The 13227-nt window shown below is 47.5% G+C and overlaps 1 protein-coding gene across 3 annotated transcripts in view; it reads left to right on the plus strand.

The window, feature by feature from the left end:
* Positions 1-13227, plus strand: part of FANCI (FA complementation group I) — a 556119-nt gene that overhangs the window by 371935 nt on the left and 170957 nt on the right. For 2 of the 3 annotated variants that reach the window (XM_085644440.1, XM_085644438.1), the window contains exon 32: positions 11772-11959. In XM_085644440.1, the coding sequence (XP_085500566.1) occupies positions 11772-11959 (188 nt within the window). The remainder of the gene's footprint in view (positions 1-11771; positions 11960-13227) is intronic. The other variant, XM_085644439.1, reaches the window with a different exon arrangement.

Raw genomic sequence — 13227 nt, forward strand, 5'->3', positions numbered from 1 at the left:
GTTGGCTGAAACTTCCTCTAATTTGTTTTTCTGCTTGTGATTGGTTTACTTGAGCCATTGCTGTTGTTTTCGTGCTTTCTGTTGGCTGTTGATCGTATAGTTACTAACGTGTAGTCCCGAACCAGCGGTGCCTAAGTACAGTTTCCGTCCGCTCCGCTCGCACTTGTTTTAATTGATTGCAGTGTGCGATGTTTTTCTCACGCCTCTTTTGTTTATTTATTTTAAAGATTACTCGCTACATCTGTAACTGGAGACTCTCCGCCTCCTCTTCTGAACGTTTGAAGCGAGAACGCATTCCCTTTTTACATTCTCGACGGGTTCACCAGCAGCTATTAGGCTTGTGGCATCCTTGGCAGGATGGGCACTACCACATGCCGCTGCTTCCTGGGGACCAAAACACGATCGCACCAGCCACTCGTAAAGAACACTTTCTGGAGGGGTGTGTGGATTTACAGGCTCAAAAGGTGTCGACCGTAGTTCTAAGAGGGTCGGTGTATCTCTCCTTCCTCATGCTGGCATACCAACGGCATTACGAGCTCCGCAGTGAGTGATTGACCGCTGCGCTTTTTCTGCCGGGCGTTGAGGTCACCCCAATTGTGCCCAGCAGCTGACATGCCAATCATCAAGAAGCCTTAATGTTCATGAGCCTGCAGCTTAAAGGCGTCTCCAGTGAGAGGTCATTAAAAAAGAGCGGGCGAAGCTCGAATAGTTCACATCCCAGAGATGAGTGAGCGCGCGCTGCTCCTACAGTGCTGGCGGTTAGTTACGAACATGTACACACACGCAGTCATAGCTGCGCTCTCTGGCGCAGACATATGCAAGACTTGAATGAGATGGGACTGTTATTTGATTTTTGGATTGCATTTAACCAAGCCAACACGACTCATCTGTGCTGTCATTTCAGCTCCATTGTGCTTGGAAGTTGGAAATTCTATGGGACGTCAAAACATGGGCTCCTGCGATAACGAGTTGTGGAAAGGGGGAGGGGGCGAAAAATGGCTGGAATACAAGTAATGGTCTTCCCGGCTCTCTTTAGACACTCAATCGAGTATTACTGCAGGGCACATAGTGCTTTAACCTCAGACGGCATGGATTTCATGATGGAATTTTGGGCTTTCTTTTGTATTATGGCTTTCTCAACCCTGTGTTGCTGATTAGTATTTTGGGCAGGGCGGCTCCCTAACTGCAATTCCTGGAGCTCTGCCCACAGGTCAAGATTTGTGAAACCTGGACACACTCTGCCGCCTTGCATATCTTTTATTGCCAGAACTGCCGTTAGTTCAGTGTATATATTGTATTTGTGCAGTCTAGTGTGGTGCCTGTGTGTGGCTTGTGTGATCCACGTCCTTACACTGTCTGCCATCAGGTGGTCTGGAGAAGGATTGAGGCTCTGGAATTGCGCACTGTGGGAGTTGTCATTGGCTCATGACCGGCCTGCCTATAGACTGTACTTGTTCTGCACAGCTCTTTTACAGCACCACATGCTATGTGCGGTGCAGTGCATATGTATAGTGGGGGTTATTTGATCGGCGTGTGTTTTGCTTTAAACTATTGCCATTGTTTTAAGGAAAAACAGCAGTGTCTTTCAGAGCTGGCTATCCCCATGCAATAAGTTATCAGGGACCCGTCCCTACTGTCTGTAAAACAAGTGTTCTGTATTATTGGCTTCCCACTGCGCATTTGCGCAAAGTTCCGAAGAGACAAATGTGGCCCCCTGGCAGCTCCTCTTTTGGTTAGCACTTACCCAAGCGCGCTTTCGGTCTCAGAGCCTGCGCCTGCAGTAACTGTATGCCCACTTACCAATATTTAAAGCCTATTTCACATTGCCTGCCTTTTGTCTAAAATGTTGTTAGATCTTGTCTGAGCACAAAAAATAATGTAGGTATACATCATGTTAAATTTCCCTGCAATTCACATTAAAGTGAACATCGCTGCGCTGAACTATATGTCCGAGCTAACACTATACTTTATCAAAGTACGCCGATTTATTGCGCCAGGCATTTTATTCTAGTGTTGATCGAAAGGCGGGGGTTCCTTTTGTGTTGTTTTGATCTTCATTGATTGATAACCTTCCCAGATTCCTGACATTCGCTTCGCGGAAGACAAATTACTGTGTTATATTGCTAGGTTGTATAACACTGCACAAAGATTTCCCTGCAGGAACAGCCGTGGCAGGTTTCCTGTGTGTAATGATTTGCTGATAGCAAATCTGATGCAGACTCGTAGAGATCAATACAAAGTTATAGAGCAGACAGATAAGTTGAACTTTAGTTGGATACAACCCAAGTCACTCCAGACTTATCTCACGGGCTGGAGTGCTTGTGCTTATCCTCCTATCTTGTGGTCTGATAGCAATGCTGGACCAAAACATGAAAGTGATGTTTTAAAAGCAATTGAAATAATGAATTTGCATTTCTATATGAAACCCAGAAACCAGTAAAAGCAAATCAGGTATAATGGTAAACAAGCATTGGCATAGCCAATAGCTTTCGCGTTTATGCAAGTTTAAGCTATTGGCATTGTAAATGACAATGCCTTTTATTTATGTTTTAAAAACCAAAACATAAATAAAAGGAATTGGCGTTTACAATGCCAATAGCTCAAACTTGCGTAAATGCAAGACCTGTTGCATTGCAAATGCTTGTTTATCCATATTGCTACCTCTCCTACTTATTCTACTTTTTCTTTGTATCCACCATCCAGTGTCCTATCTCCCAAAAATGTGGGACCATAGGCACATGTAACTTCTTTGTCCCGATTTATGCAAATCCATGTCTCTCCTTTGTTTCCTCTAGATATTGGAGGCCAAAAGGGCATGATTTGATATCTACCAAATTAATTGTCTTACAGTTTGCGAACATTCTTTTGGAAATATGTGTGCTCCATATATATGTGAAGACTTCTCCTTCCTTGCATGCACCATCACATTTAGGGTAGCTTGTCACTTGTGGTAAATTCCATTGTGTTCTCTGGTTGTGATCTGCAGTCTTTTAGTTAACATCTGCTTTCACTAATTGGTCTTGTAGATTCCGGTTTCATCTCAATGCAGGTAGAACTGTTTGCATTTTGTGTTGGGTACAGCATCCTCAGTCTGTTTGACATGGCATAAACTCCGACAGGTGGGTGTTGGACTTCATCGAATATGTCCATTCATATTCCACCCTACGCCTCCAAAGCAGGATCGCCACCCACAAATACGTGTCCTTTAAGAAATCCTTTGCATCTTAATGAGCAGGGCGATACAACAATTACCCAGACAACAATTGAATATCTGGTGTTTTTCCAGATTTTCTTTATTGGGAAGATACACGAGGGACTCGTATTTCAAGATAGAAATCTGTTTTGGTCTAGGATTAAGGAATGCATTCCAATGTTACTAACATATGTCAATCTCCTGGATGTCCATTTCATAATTTTCTCAAATGTATCCATACAACAAATATTGGCTTGTAAGCATGCCTTCTATGCAGAAGGTGAATGAGACTGGAACTGCAACCTTGAGTGTCGTGCAGCAACTGGGGCTCTTACCTTCCCAATAATTGATCTTTCTTAGCGGAAATGGTTTTCTTTCTGAGAAAAGGGGAGAAAGCAAGTTCTTTAGGTAAAGACTATTGAGACACAAACTTTGTGCATTGTAGTACCCGCCAAACCCCTACTCAATGAAATCTTAATCAAGAAATTGGATAATGTATTGCAAATTAAAGTATGAATGTAGAAAGCACTACAACGATGACAGAAGATGCAATACCTTTTCGAGGACAAGCCATTCCACTACAATAGACACAGTTTACAGCAACTTGGACACTCGCCTTTATACTAGGTTAGGCACGCTCCTCCCGGAACTAGCCACAAATGGTCACGTGTAAATGGAAGAACTCATTTTAAACATGAACTTCTAATGTCTTGATGAGCAGGACAGTGCTTCGAGTTCTCAATGCCTTTCGTCCGTGCGTCAAAGGCATTGTTGGCAGAGTGCATTTTCAATCCAAGTACAAGTAGGCATGAGATCCTTCATTACTTGAAAAAGGTTCAACTACTCTGGCGAAGGAATTGAGTTGTTATTTTTGTAAGCATTTCGCACTTACCTCGCTTCAACAACAATCTATAGGACATGATGAAAATAGCCTGTTACCGGTGGAAAATAGACGACAGGCAGATCTCACTAAATTTCCAAAGATGAGGCACTCTTGAACTAGATTTATTGGCAGCACCACAAAACACCAAGTGCCCACTTTTTCAAGCGGATGATGGTAACTTGAACCTGGAAGGTAGGGATTCTATTCCCTCATGTAGGATATTTGCCTACCTGTCTACACCCCTGTCTGTTTCCCTGTCTGATTCCTGGACGTCTGGACGGTCTTGGACAGGCCTTCAAGGAACATCCATACCTGTTAACAAAGGAGAAACGCATGTTTCTGCATCACAATGGATCCTCCCTAAAATTGACAGTTGGGCTGCTTAATGGACGATAATTTGATACACAGATTGCCATCATAGCCATTACTTTCTTTGGTGGACCTTCCATACCTGGTATGAAAACTATTCTTTCCAATTCTAGTTCTATGCATCAGCAACCTGTTTTGGATATCTCTATTTTGTTTCGAGTAGTATCATTGAAGGTTTGTTTAAGCTAACTGGCAGAGTAAAGCTTTTAATTAATTAGATGTATATAAAATAAGCCCGTTCTTATTCATAAGGTCTTCAGAATGCACCTGAGATTCATTTAAACTTTTCTCAAGTCACTCCAAATACTTGCTCTTTCTAACAGATGCAAACAGCAGGGCACCAGAACCTTCCAGCTGATTTAACAGAATACACTTACATTCCGTTTTCATTATTCATTTGCATATAGGTCTCAAATTGTACACAGTGTGGAGAGAGTTAATAGGAAATTCCACATCGATACCAGGAATATGGGTTAATCTCAGATGGATCGTCCCTCTGCCTTTCAGTAATTGTTTAGAGCACTGTGTGCATCCTCCCCAGAGTGCAATGGAGGGTGCACAATGGATGGCTTAGGTCTTTCCTTTCAGAAATTAGCATTCCCCCACTCATTTTTGCCATCACTTTGAGTAGGATAACAACACTTCTGACACCCCATATTGGCCTCTTGTCGGCTTCACCACTAGGCAGACTCTCTACCTATTTACGAGAGCTGCAGGTACTTATGTTGGGCTTCTTCCCCCTGATAAGTCTAAACTGACTGTTCAGAATTTACCACAGGACATGGGGCTGCCTTGGATCCACCCCTTACAAATTTTGTTTTGTTTACACACGATGAGCCAGGTGTCTTATTATAGTAGTTGCAAAAAGCTGTTGCCAATTGCTGATCGACTTTCTATGGTCACTCTTATATCTTACCTTCCCACTTATGTACTAATAAGTCGGTTCACAAAATAAACAATTGCTTGGGGTCACAGAACAATGTGCGTAAATAATTTTAATTTAACAGGTCGCAATTTGCGACTCCCCCTGCATTTGGCTATAAACGCAGGGATGTGGCCTGCAAGGGACCGTAGACCAGCAGACCACCATCCTTGTGATTGTATTTAAAAACAGAAAGCACTTTTTGAACCAGTATTTTCTGTTTTTGAATACAATCAGAAGAAACTTGAGACTTTTAAGAAACTTGGAATGCTTTTTTTTTGTCAAAAAATCTTTCTCTTTGGAAAACTTCAGTGAAAGAAGACAATTGTTCCCTGGACTGATGCCCATTCCCCTCTAGGTGCCAATCTGATTCCCAAAAGACAAGAGATGCTAAGGGGGCCCAACCTTTGCGACCTGGCACTACCTCAACTCGGGAATTGGTAACTGATCAATTTTTTGCATCTGAAAGAAACACGTTAGTTATAGATTCCTTACCTTAGAATTACCCCCAGGCGTCAGACTGGATCCGGAAAGTTTTTTATATCAGCAGTACCTCTGCGTGTCGGAAGGTGGCGTTGGTCGGATCCGTGTCCGTCGTCGGCGTCGCCGGGATGACATCGCGGCAGCTGATTAGACGCCGCCCTCGCGCGCTGACGTCAGTTCTTTCTTTTTCCGCGCCAGCCAGTGCAGATCCGGGAAGAGCGGTACCTCAGTCATTTTTTGACTAACTTGTTTTCGACTTTTGTCGACTTCTTTTCTCGAGTCTTCGACTCCAAAAAAGTGCACGAGTGATGCCCGGTTTTAAGGCCTGCGGACCCTGTCATCTCATGATGTTAGTGACGGACCCGCTTTGCATGTGTCTTTTCTGCCTCGAGCGTGACCACGACCCCAAGTCGTGCTCCGACTGCCGGTCGATGGTGCCGAAGGCTTTGCGGGAGCGGTCCCGAAAGCTGCTTGAACACCGGCAGTCGGCTTTCGCCATTCCGGCTCGAAGTCATCAAAGTCTTAGCACTCGGGGTCGGGTAAGTCGAAGCATAAGAAGAAGTCGGAGAAGCATCGTGGCTCTACGACTCCTCGTTAGTCGGCTGATCCGACGAGGCGTGTGGGTGGTGCGCCACTTCTGCGGCTCTGCGCGCGGAGCCCGAAGGGTCGACTCAGAGCTTCCCTCCCTTTCTGGGACCTGGAGCGACCCCCGCCCAGCTTTGTACATTCTATGAAGCGATGCATGCCATCTTTGGGTGGACCAACCCCGCCGGCGCACCTTTGGGCCCCGCGGAATCAGTTGGGGGGTCTAGGTCTTCGCTGCCGGCGTTTCCGGCCCCGGCGCCGCAGGCCCCCCTTGGATCCAGATCGGCACCACTACCGCGCTCGATGCCGGTCGGCTCCTCCGCTGGCGTCAACCCCGGCCTCCTTCCCTATGTGGACACAGCCGGACCGGCATCGTCCGACGCCAGATCCGGCACCGTGTGGGGTTTTCATGCCCCTGTTCACTCCTGGGGTTCCTTTACACCAACAGTGGCACCCACAGCACGATGAGGAGGACTGGTAGGGGTCAGGTGACTCTTTAACCGCCCAGCTAGGTTCTGAACAGGACTGGAAAGAGGAACTGGGGGATGCCAGTGGTCTAGACACTTCACCCGACCTTGGCATGCTGTCTCCTTCTACCATAGCTATGGAGGAGGGAGTGTCATACGCTGTGGTGTTGCGTAGGGCGGCCGAGGCTCTCAACCTCGAGCTTCCTATGATGGCGGTCAGGACTAACCTCCTGACTGAGGTGCTTCAACCGGCAGCGAGCTCTTCGGAGCCCTTGCTGCCGTTATTAGGTCCTCACTGACGTCCTTTTGGGCACGTGGTCCAGGCCCAAAACGGGGGCTCCTGTGGACAGGATGATCGCCTGACGCCACCGCCCGGCTCCGGGCGACCCCACTTTCCTCTCCCAACACCCCACCCCGGAGAGCTTGGTGGTCCAAGCCTCCACCTCCAAAAGCACCTTCCCTACCGCTCCACCAGAAAGGGAATCCAAGAAGCTGGATCATCTTGGGAAGAACATTTTCTCTTCTGCCAGCTTGGGACTGTGGGCCGTAAACACTGCATGTCTCTTGGGCTGTTATTCGCAATCCGTATGGGATATGGTGGCGCAAGTGCTGCCTCAGTGTCCCGAGGAGGCCCGGCAGTGCTCTCCCAGGCTGTCGCCGCCGGGAGAGATGCAGCTAAGTTTACGATCCGTTCTGGACTGGACACATTGACTCTGGGCAGGACCATTTCAACGTCGGTAGCGCTCTGTCGCTACTCCTGGATGAGGTCCACTGGCTGTTAGGGGGATGTCCTGAACACCTTGATGGACGTCATCTTTTTGGCGACAAAGCAGACACGCCCTAGAGCGCTTCAAGGACTCCCGGGCTACGGCCAAGTCCTTGGGCCTCTCCTCCCGTCCTGCACAGTCTGTTTTTCGCCCCTTTTGTGGCTACAGAAGGGGTGCCCTCTACATCCCACCCAGGGCCACAGGCCGCAGCAAGTTACCCAACCTTAGCACGGCTGGGGACGTCGGAACCAGCATCGTGGTTCAGGGGGCCAGCGGGCGGGCCAGTCCACCAACCCCCCATCTGCAGCAGCCTCCAAAACCTCTAGTCCGACCTTTCAGGCCCATCAAACGCCACTGGGCGGCAGGATTCACCATCGCCTCCCCCACTGGCGCACCATCACTTCTGACAGATGGGTTTTGCAGATAGTCAGAAGGGGCTACTCCTTCCCCTTGGAGACTACCCCTCCAGCCATGCCACCCCTTACCACTGCATGTCAGAGGATAATCTGGCCCTTCTCCAGCAGGAAGTTACGGCTCTCTTGGCCAAGGGAGCCATCAAGCGCGTTCCTGTCCCAGAAGTAGGTTGTGGTTGCTACTCCCACTACTTTCTGGTCCCCAAGAACGACAAGGGCCTGTGTCCTATCCTGGACCTCAGGGACGTCAATCGCTTTCTCCGGAAGGAGACGTTCAGGATGTTGACGCTTGCTCAGGTCTTGTCTGCCCTCGACCCGCAAGACTGGTTGGTAGCGTTGGACTTGCAGGACGCTTATTTTCACATCCCTGTCCTGCCGGCCCACCAGCGTTACCTGCGGTTCACGGTAGGCCACAAGCACTTTCAGTTTATCGTGCTCCCCTTTGGCCTTTCCAGCGCCCCTCGGCTGTTCACGAAAGTGATGACAGTGGTCGCAGCTCATCTGCGCATATCAGTGGTTTCAGTCTGCCCCTATCTCGACGACTGGCTGTTGAAGGTGGGCTCGCCCCAGGCAGTCGTCTCCCACCTCCAGACTACGGCCGACCTACTGCATCAGTTGGGATTCTCCATCAATGTGCCGAAGTTGCACCTGATTTCCTCTCAGAAGCTCCTCTTCATTGGAGCGGTTCTGGACCTGACGCAGTTTCGGGTCTATCCTCCAGAACAGCATGTCTGGGACATTCAGGCTATGATTCTGAACTTTCAGCCCTTGTCCCGGGTTTCGGTCAGGATGACCCTGAGGCTGCTGGGCATCATGGCCTCCTGCATCCTGCATCCTGCTGATCGATCATGTCAGGTGGCATATGAAGTTCCAGTGGGCGCAGCATCAGGGGACTCTGACCGATTACATCCAGATCTTGGAGGGCACTGCTCAACAGCTGCAGTGGTGGCTCACAAACCAGGATTGGGTCAGTGGCAGGTCCCTCTCCCTTCCCCAACCAGACCACACTGTGGTGACGGATGCCTCCCTTCTAGGATGGGGCGGCTATATGGAAGAGGCGGAGATCAGAGGACTCTGGTCTCTGGCGGAGTCCGGGCTTCACATCAACCTTCTGGAGCTCTGGGTGATTCGTCTTGCACTGAAGGCATTCCTTCCCTATGTCTGGGTAAGAGTTGTGCAGGTGTTCACGGACAACCCCAATGCCATGTGGTATTGCAACAAACCGGGCCGAGTGGGGTTGTGGACCCTATTTCAGGAGGCCCTCCGCCTCTGGACATGGCTGGAACATCAGGGCATTTACTTGGTGGTTCAACACCTGGCAGGTTCGCTGAACGCCAGGGTGGACGTACTCAGCCGCCGGTGCATGATGGATCACAAATGGCGTCTTTACTCGGAGGTGTACCAAGGTCTCTCAACAGTAGGGAGAGCCTTGCTTAGATCTACTCGCCACCAAAGAGAACGCGTAATGTCAGCAATTCTGCGCGTTGGAATTTCCAAGGCGGCACTTGCTCAGCGATGCTCTTTGCCACGGGTGGAGTTGCGGTCTGTTGTACGCCTTTCCGGCTATACCACTTCTGCCCAGAGTGCTGAAGATCAGGCGCAACCGGGCCCAAGTCATTGTTGTGGCTCCGGAATGGGCACGAAGAGTCTGGTATCCCGAGCTGCTCAACACGGCCATCGATCCTCCGATCAGACTGCTTCTTAGGGAGGATCTTCTGTCGCAGCAGCAGGGGACGGTCCTCCACCCGAACCTGTCAAGTCTCCACCTCCTTGTGTGGCGATTGAGTGGCAGCAGTTGACATCTTTCAACCTGCCTCCTGAAGTCTGTGACGTAATCTTGGCAGCCATGCGCCCCTCCACAAAGCAGGTGGAACAAATTTGTGGCATGGTGCACAGCAAAAGCTGTGGATCCCCTTTCTGCCCCTCTCTCTGAAATACTTTTATTCCTACTCTCTTTAGCCCAACTGGGCTCTGCTCGGGCGCTTTCAAGGGCTACATTTCAGTCATCTCTGCTTTCCTTCGGCTGCCGGATCAGCCTTCTCTTTTCAAGTCCCTGGTAGTTAACCGTTTCTTGAAAGGCTTAATGCATCTCTTTCCTCCAATTCCTTTCATTATGCCTCAGTGGGGCTTGAATCTTGTGCTTACTTACTTAATGTGCGCTCACTTTGAGCCCCTTCATAACTGTCCTTTACGTCTCTTAACTCTGCTTTCCTTGTAGCCATCACTTCTGCTAGAAGGGTGGGTGAGCTCCAGGCTCATTTTTACAAACCTCCTTTCTTGTCTGTTCATCCGGAAAAAGTGGTTCTCCGGACCAGGCCTTCATTTCTTCCAAAGGTGGTCTCTGCCTTCCACATTGGGCAGACCAGTACTTTGTCCACCTTCTTTCTGCCTCCGCATCCTTCAAAGGAAGAAGGGAGGCTACACGTCTGGACCCAAAACTTGGGCTCTCCTTCTATCTGTATTGCACAAAGCAGTTCCAGGTGGATGATCAACTTTTTGTTGGCTACGTGGGTGCAAAGAAGGGATTGGCTATAAACAAACGCACCATTTCTCAATGGGTCGTACTGTGTATTAAGGTAAGTTACTCTATGGCTAAAAAGAAGCCTCCAGTCGAGCTACACGCCCATTCCACCAGGTAGACGGCAGCCACTACTGCCTTAGGAAGGGGAGTGCCTCTAAATGACATCTGTCAGGCAGCCACCTGGGCATCACTGCACACGTTTATGAAACACTACTGTCTGGACAGCCAAGTCCGGAGAGACGGCTTCTTTGGCCGTTCTGTTCTCCAGGACTTTCTAGTGTGATCTTCGTTCGCAGGTTGGTATTGCTTGGGTATCTATTCTAAGGCAAGGACTCTATAAATAACATGTCTCTTTCAGATGCACAAGTTACTTACCTTCGGTAACGATATACCTGTAAGAAACATTATTTAGTTATAGATTCCTTACCGCCCCACCCTTCCTCCCCGTTCCGCGAACAGATTTCTAGGGTTAAGGACATCCTTTCAGGGCCCTAGTTTTGTGCACCAATGGTTAGTGTCTTTCATGGCTCTGCATTTCTGGCATGGAAAGTTGTGTACAGAACTGATGTCAGCGCACGAGGGCAGCGTCTAAGTAGCTGCCGCTACGTTATCCAGGCGACCACGATGACGATGGACGTGGAGCCGACCGACGCCACCTTCTGACGCGCAGAGGTACTGCTGACGAAATAAACTTTCCGGATCCAGTCTGACGCCTGGGGGTAATTCTAAGGTAAGGAATCTATAACTGGCTAATGTTTCTTACAGACATATTGTTACCGAAGGTAAGTAACTTGTGCATCTGGAATTATGATTGCGCACCATTGATAAACGTTACCAATTAGCAATTTGGAAGGAACGGCCAAAACATGTCTCTTCCAAATATCGAATTTGTAATAATTTCTAAACTTATTTTCCAAATAATCTCTAAATGGGTTTGGAAAATAAAAGTGGTTTAGTGGTTTCAAACCGTGTAATTTGGCATTCGCTGGGTTTGCTATCACTAAATCACCTAATACATCTAGCCCTTAATCCTACTATCTGGTTCATATATACAGCTTCTCTGATAAGTTTGCATTAACAGTATTTCTAAATATACTAAGCTTTCTGTCATGTGAAAATGCTTCCATACTTAATGTACGTAATTATATTATTTTGCCATTTTTCATAGAAGAGCCTTCCTCCCAAGCAGTGAATCCAAGGGAACCAATTGAAAAGACAATAATCTTGTTGATGGGAACTCTGCTGACTGCTTGCCATGAGCTGGTTCAAACAGCCCTTCCTTCTGGAAGCTGCATAGACACAGTGCTGAAGGAGCTCGCCAAGGTGTACACCATTCTCACTTCTCTGGTGAAATATGTGAGTTTGTTCCCAGCTTTCAACATCTTACAATCATCTTTCATTATATGAGTAGTAGTGGTGTTTTGCAAACCTGCATCACCGGTTACAGTTCAAATTGGTAATACTGCTTTCATATGGCATAAACACAGGTCAGTCTTTGGACATAATGGATAAGGTCATAAATCCTGTGATTTGCCAAATCAGAGGGCCTACAATCGCAAAATCTTTTTATAAAGTACTAACCCAATTTTGCAATTTGGAAAGGCTTTTCCAATTGCAAATGAAGTTACCGACTCATAACAAATTTAATTTTGGGTGGGGCATGGAAAGGGCTTTCCTTCCATATTGCAAGTCTTATCAGAAACCATTGATCAGTTACTAACTCCCACGTTGTGGTGGTAACTGATTTCCAAAAAGGAAGAGGTCTCTTTGGACCCCTTCTCCTTTCTGGATCGGAATGACAACCCCCTCAGGAGGAGCAGGCAGTGGCCCAAAGGACCACTTCCTCCTTTCACTCCAGTTTTCCTCATCAGAAATGTTTTAAAGCAGAACTGGCGCTTTCCAGGAACTTAATAGCATTAAAAAAATATATATATTTTTTCCATTTTGGTATCCAATCACATGGCTAGTCGCTAGCAGTTCACCACCCTTGTAGGCAATCACAGGGGGTGCAAATTGTGACCTGCTAAATAAATATTCAATATGTAAATCCTACAGCGACCCCCTGAAATTCCTTATTTTGAAAACCAGTCTGTTAGTGTACAGGTATGTTTGTGAAATAAAATACCGGTTGCAAAATGTCAACGCACAATTTGTGATCACGTTTTTGTGACCATGAGGTTTGTATAGCTGTCCCATGATCTGTAAGCCTATTGTAAAGTCTGTGCTAGTGGTTAAGAGTATATTGAATCATCAGAAGCTTTAAATGATAGGCAAGAAGTAACACGGTTTGTTTATTTTTCACTCTTCCTCACAGATTTTCTAGTAGATGAACTCCTTCATTAACTTCACTGTATTTTGATTGAACTTCACAGTCCAATCAGCAACCTTGAACTTGCAGTATAACCACAGAGTTCTTACATTTAGAATATCCACAGGAGCCAAACTGGATCCGTAAGATCTTTTCAGCATAGCCACTGCTCACCGGTAGGTAGCTTATTGCTGTTCCTTGTTGACCCCATTCTGCCTCGGAAGTGATAGCTGGATCCACACGTGAGCACCACCCATGCTCGTTGACGTCAGCTCCCTTCTTTTCACACATTCATACATGGATCTGTAGCTAGCTC

Source organism: Triturus cristatus, chromosome 3_1 (assembly GCF_964204655.1).
Source record: "Triturus cristatus chromosome 3_1, aTriCri1.1, whole genome shotgun sequence".
NCBI lineage: Eukaryota > Metazoa > Chordata > Amphibia > Caudata > Salamandridae > Triturus > Triturus cristatus.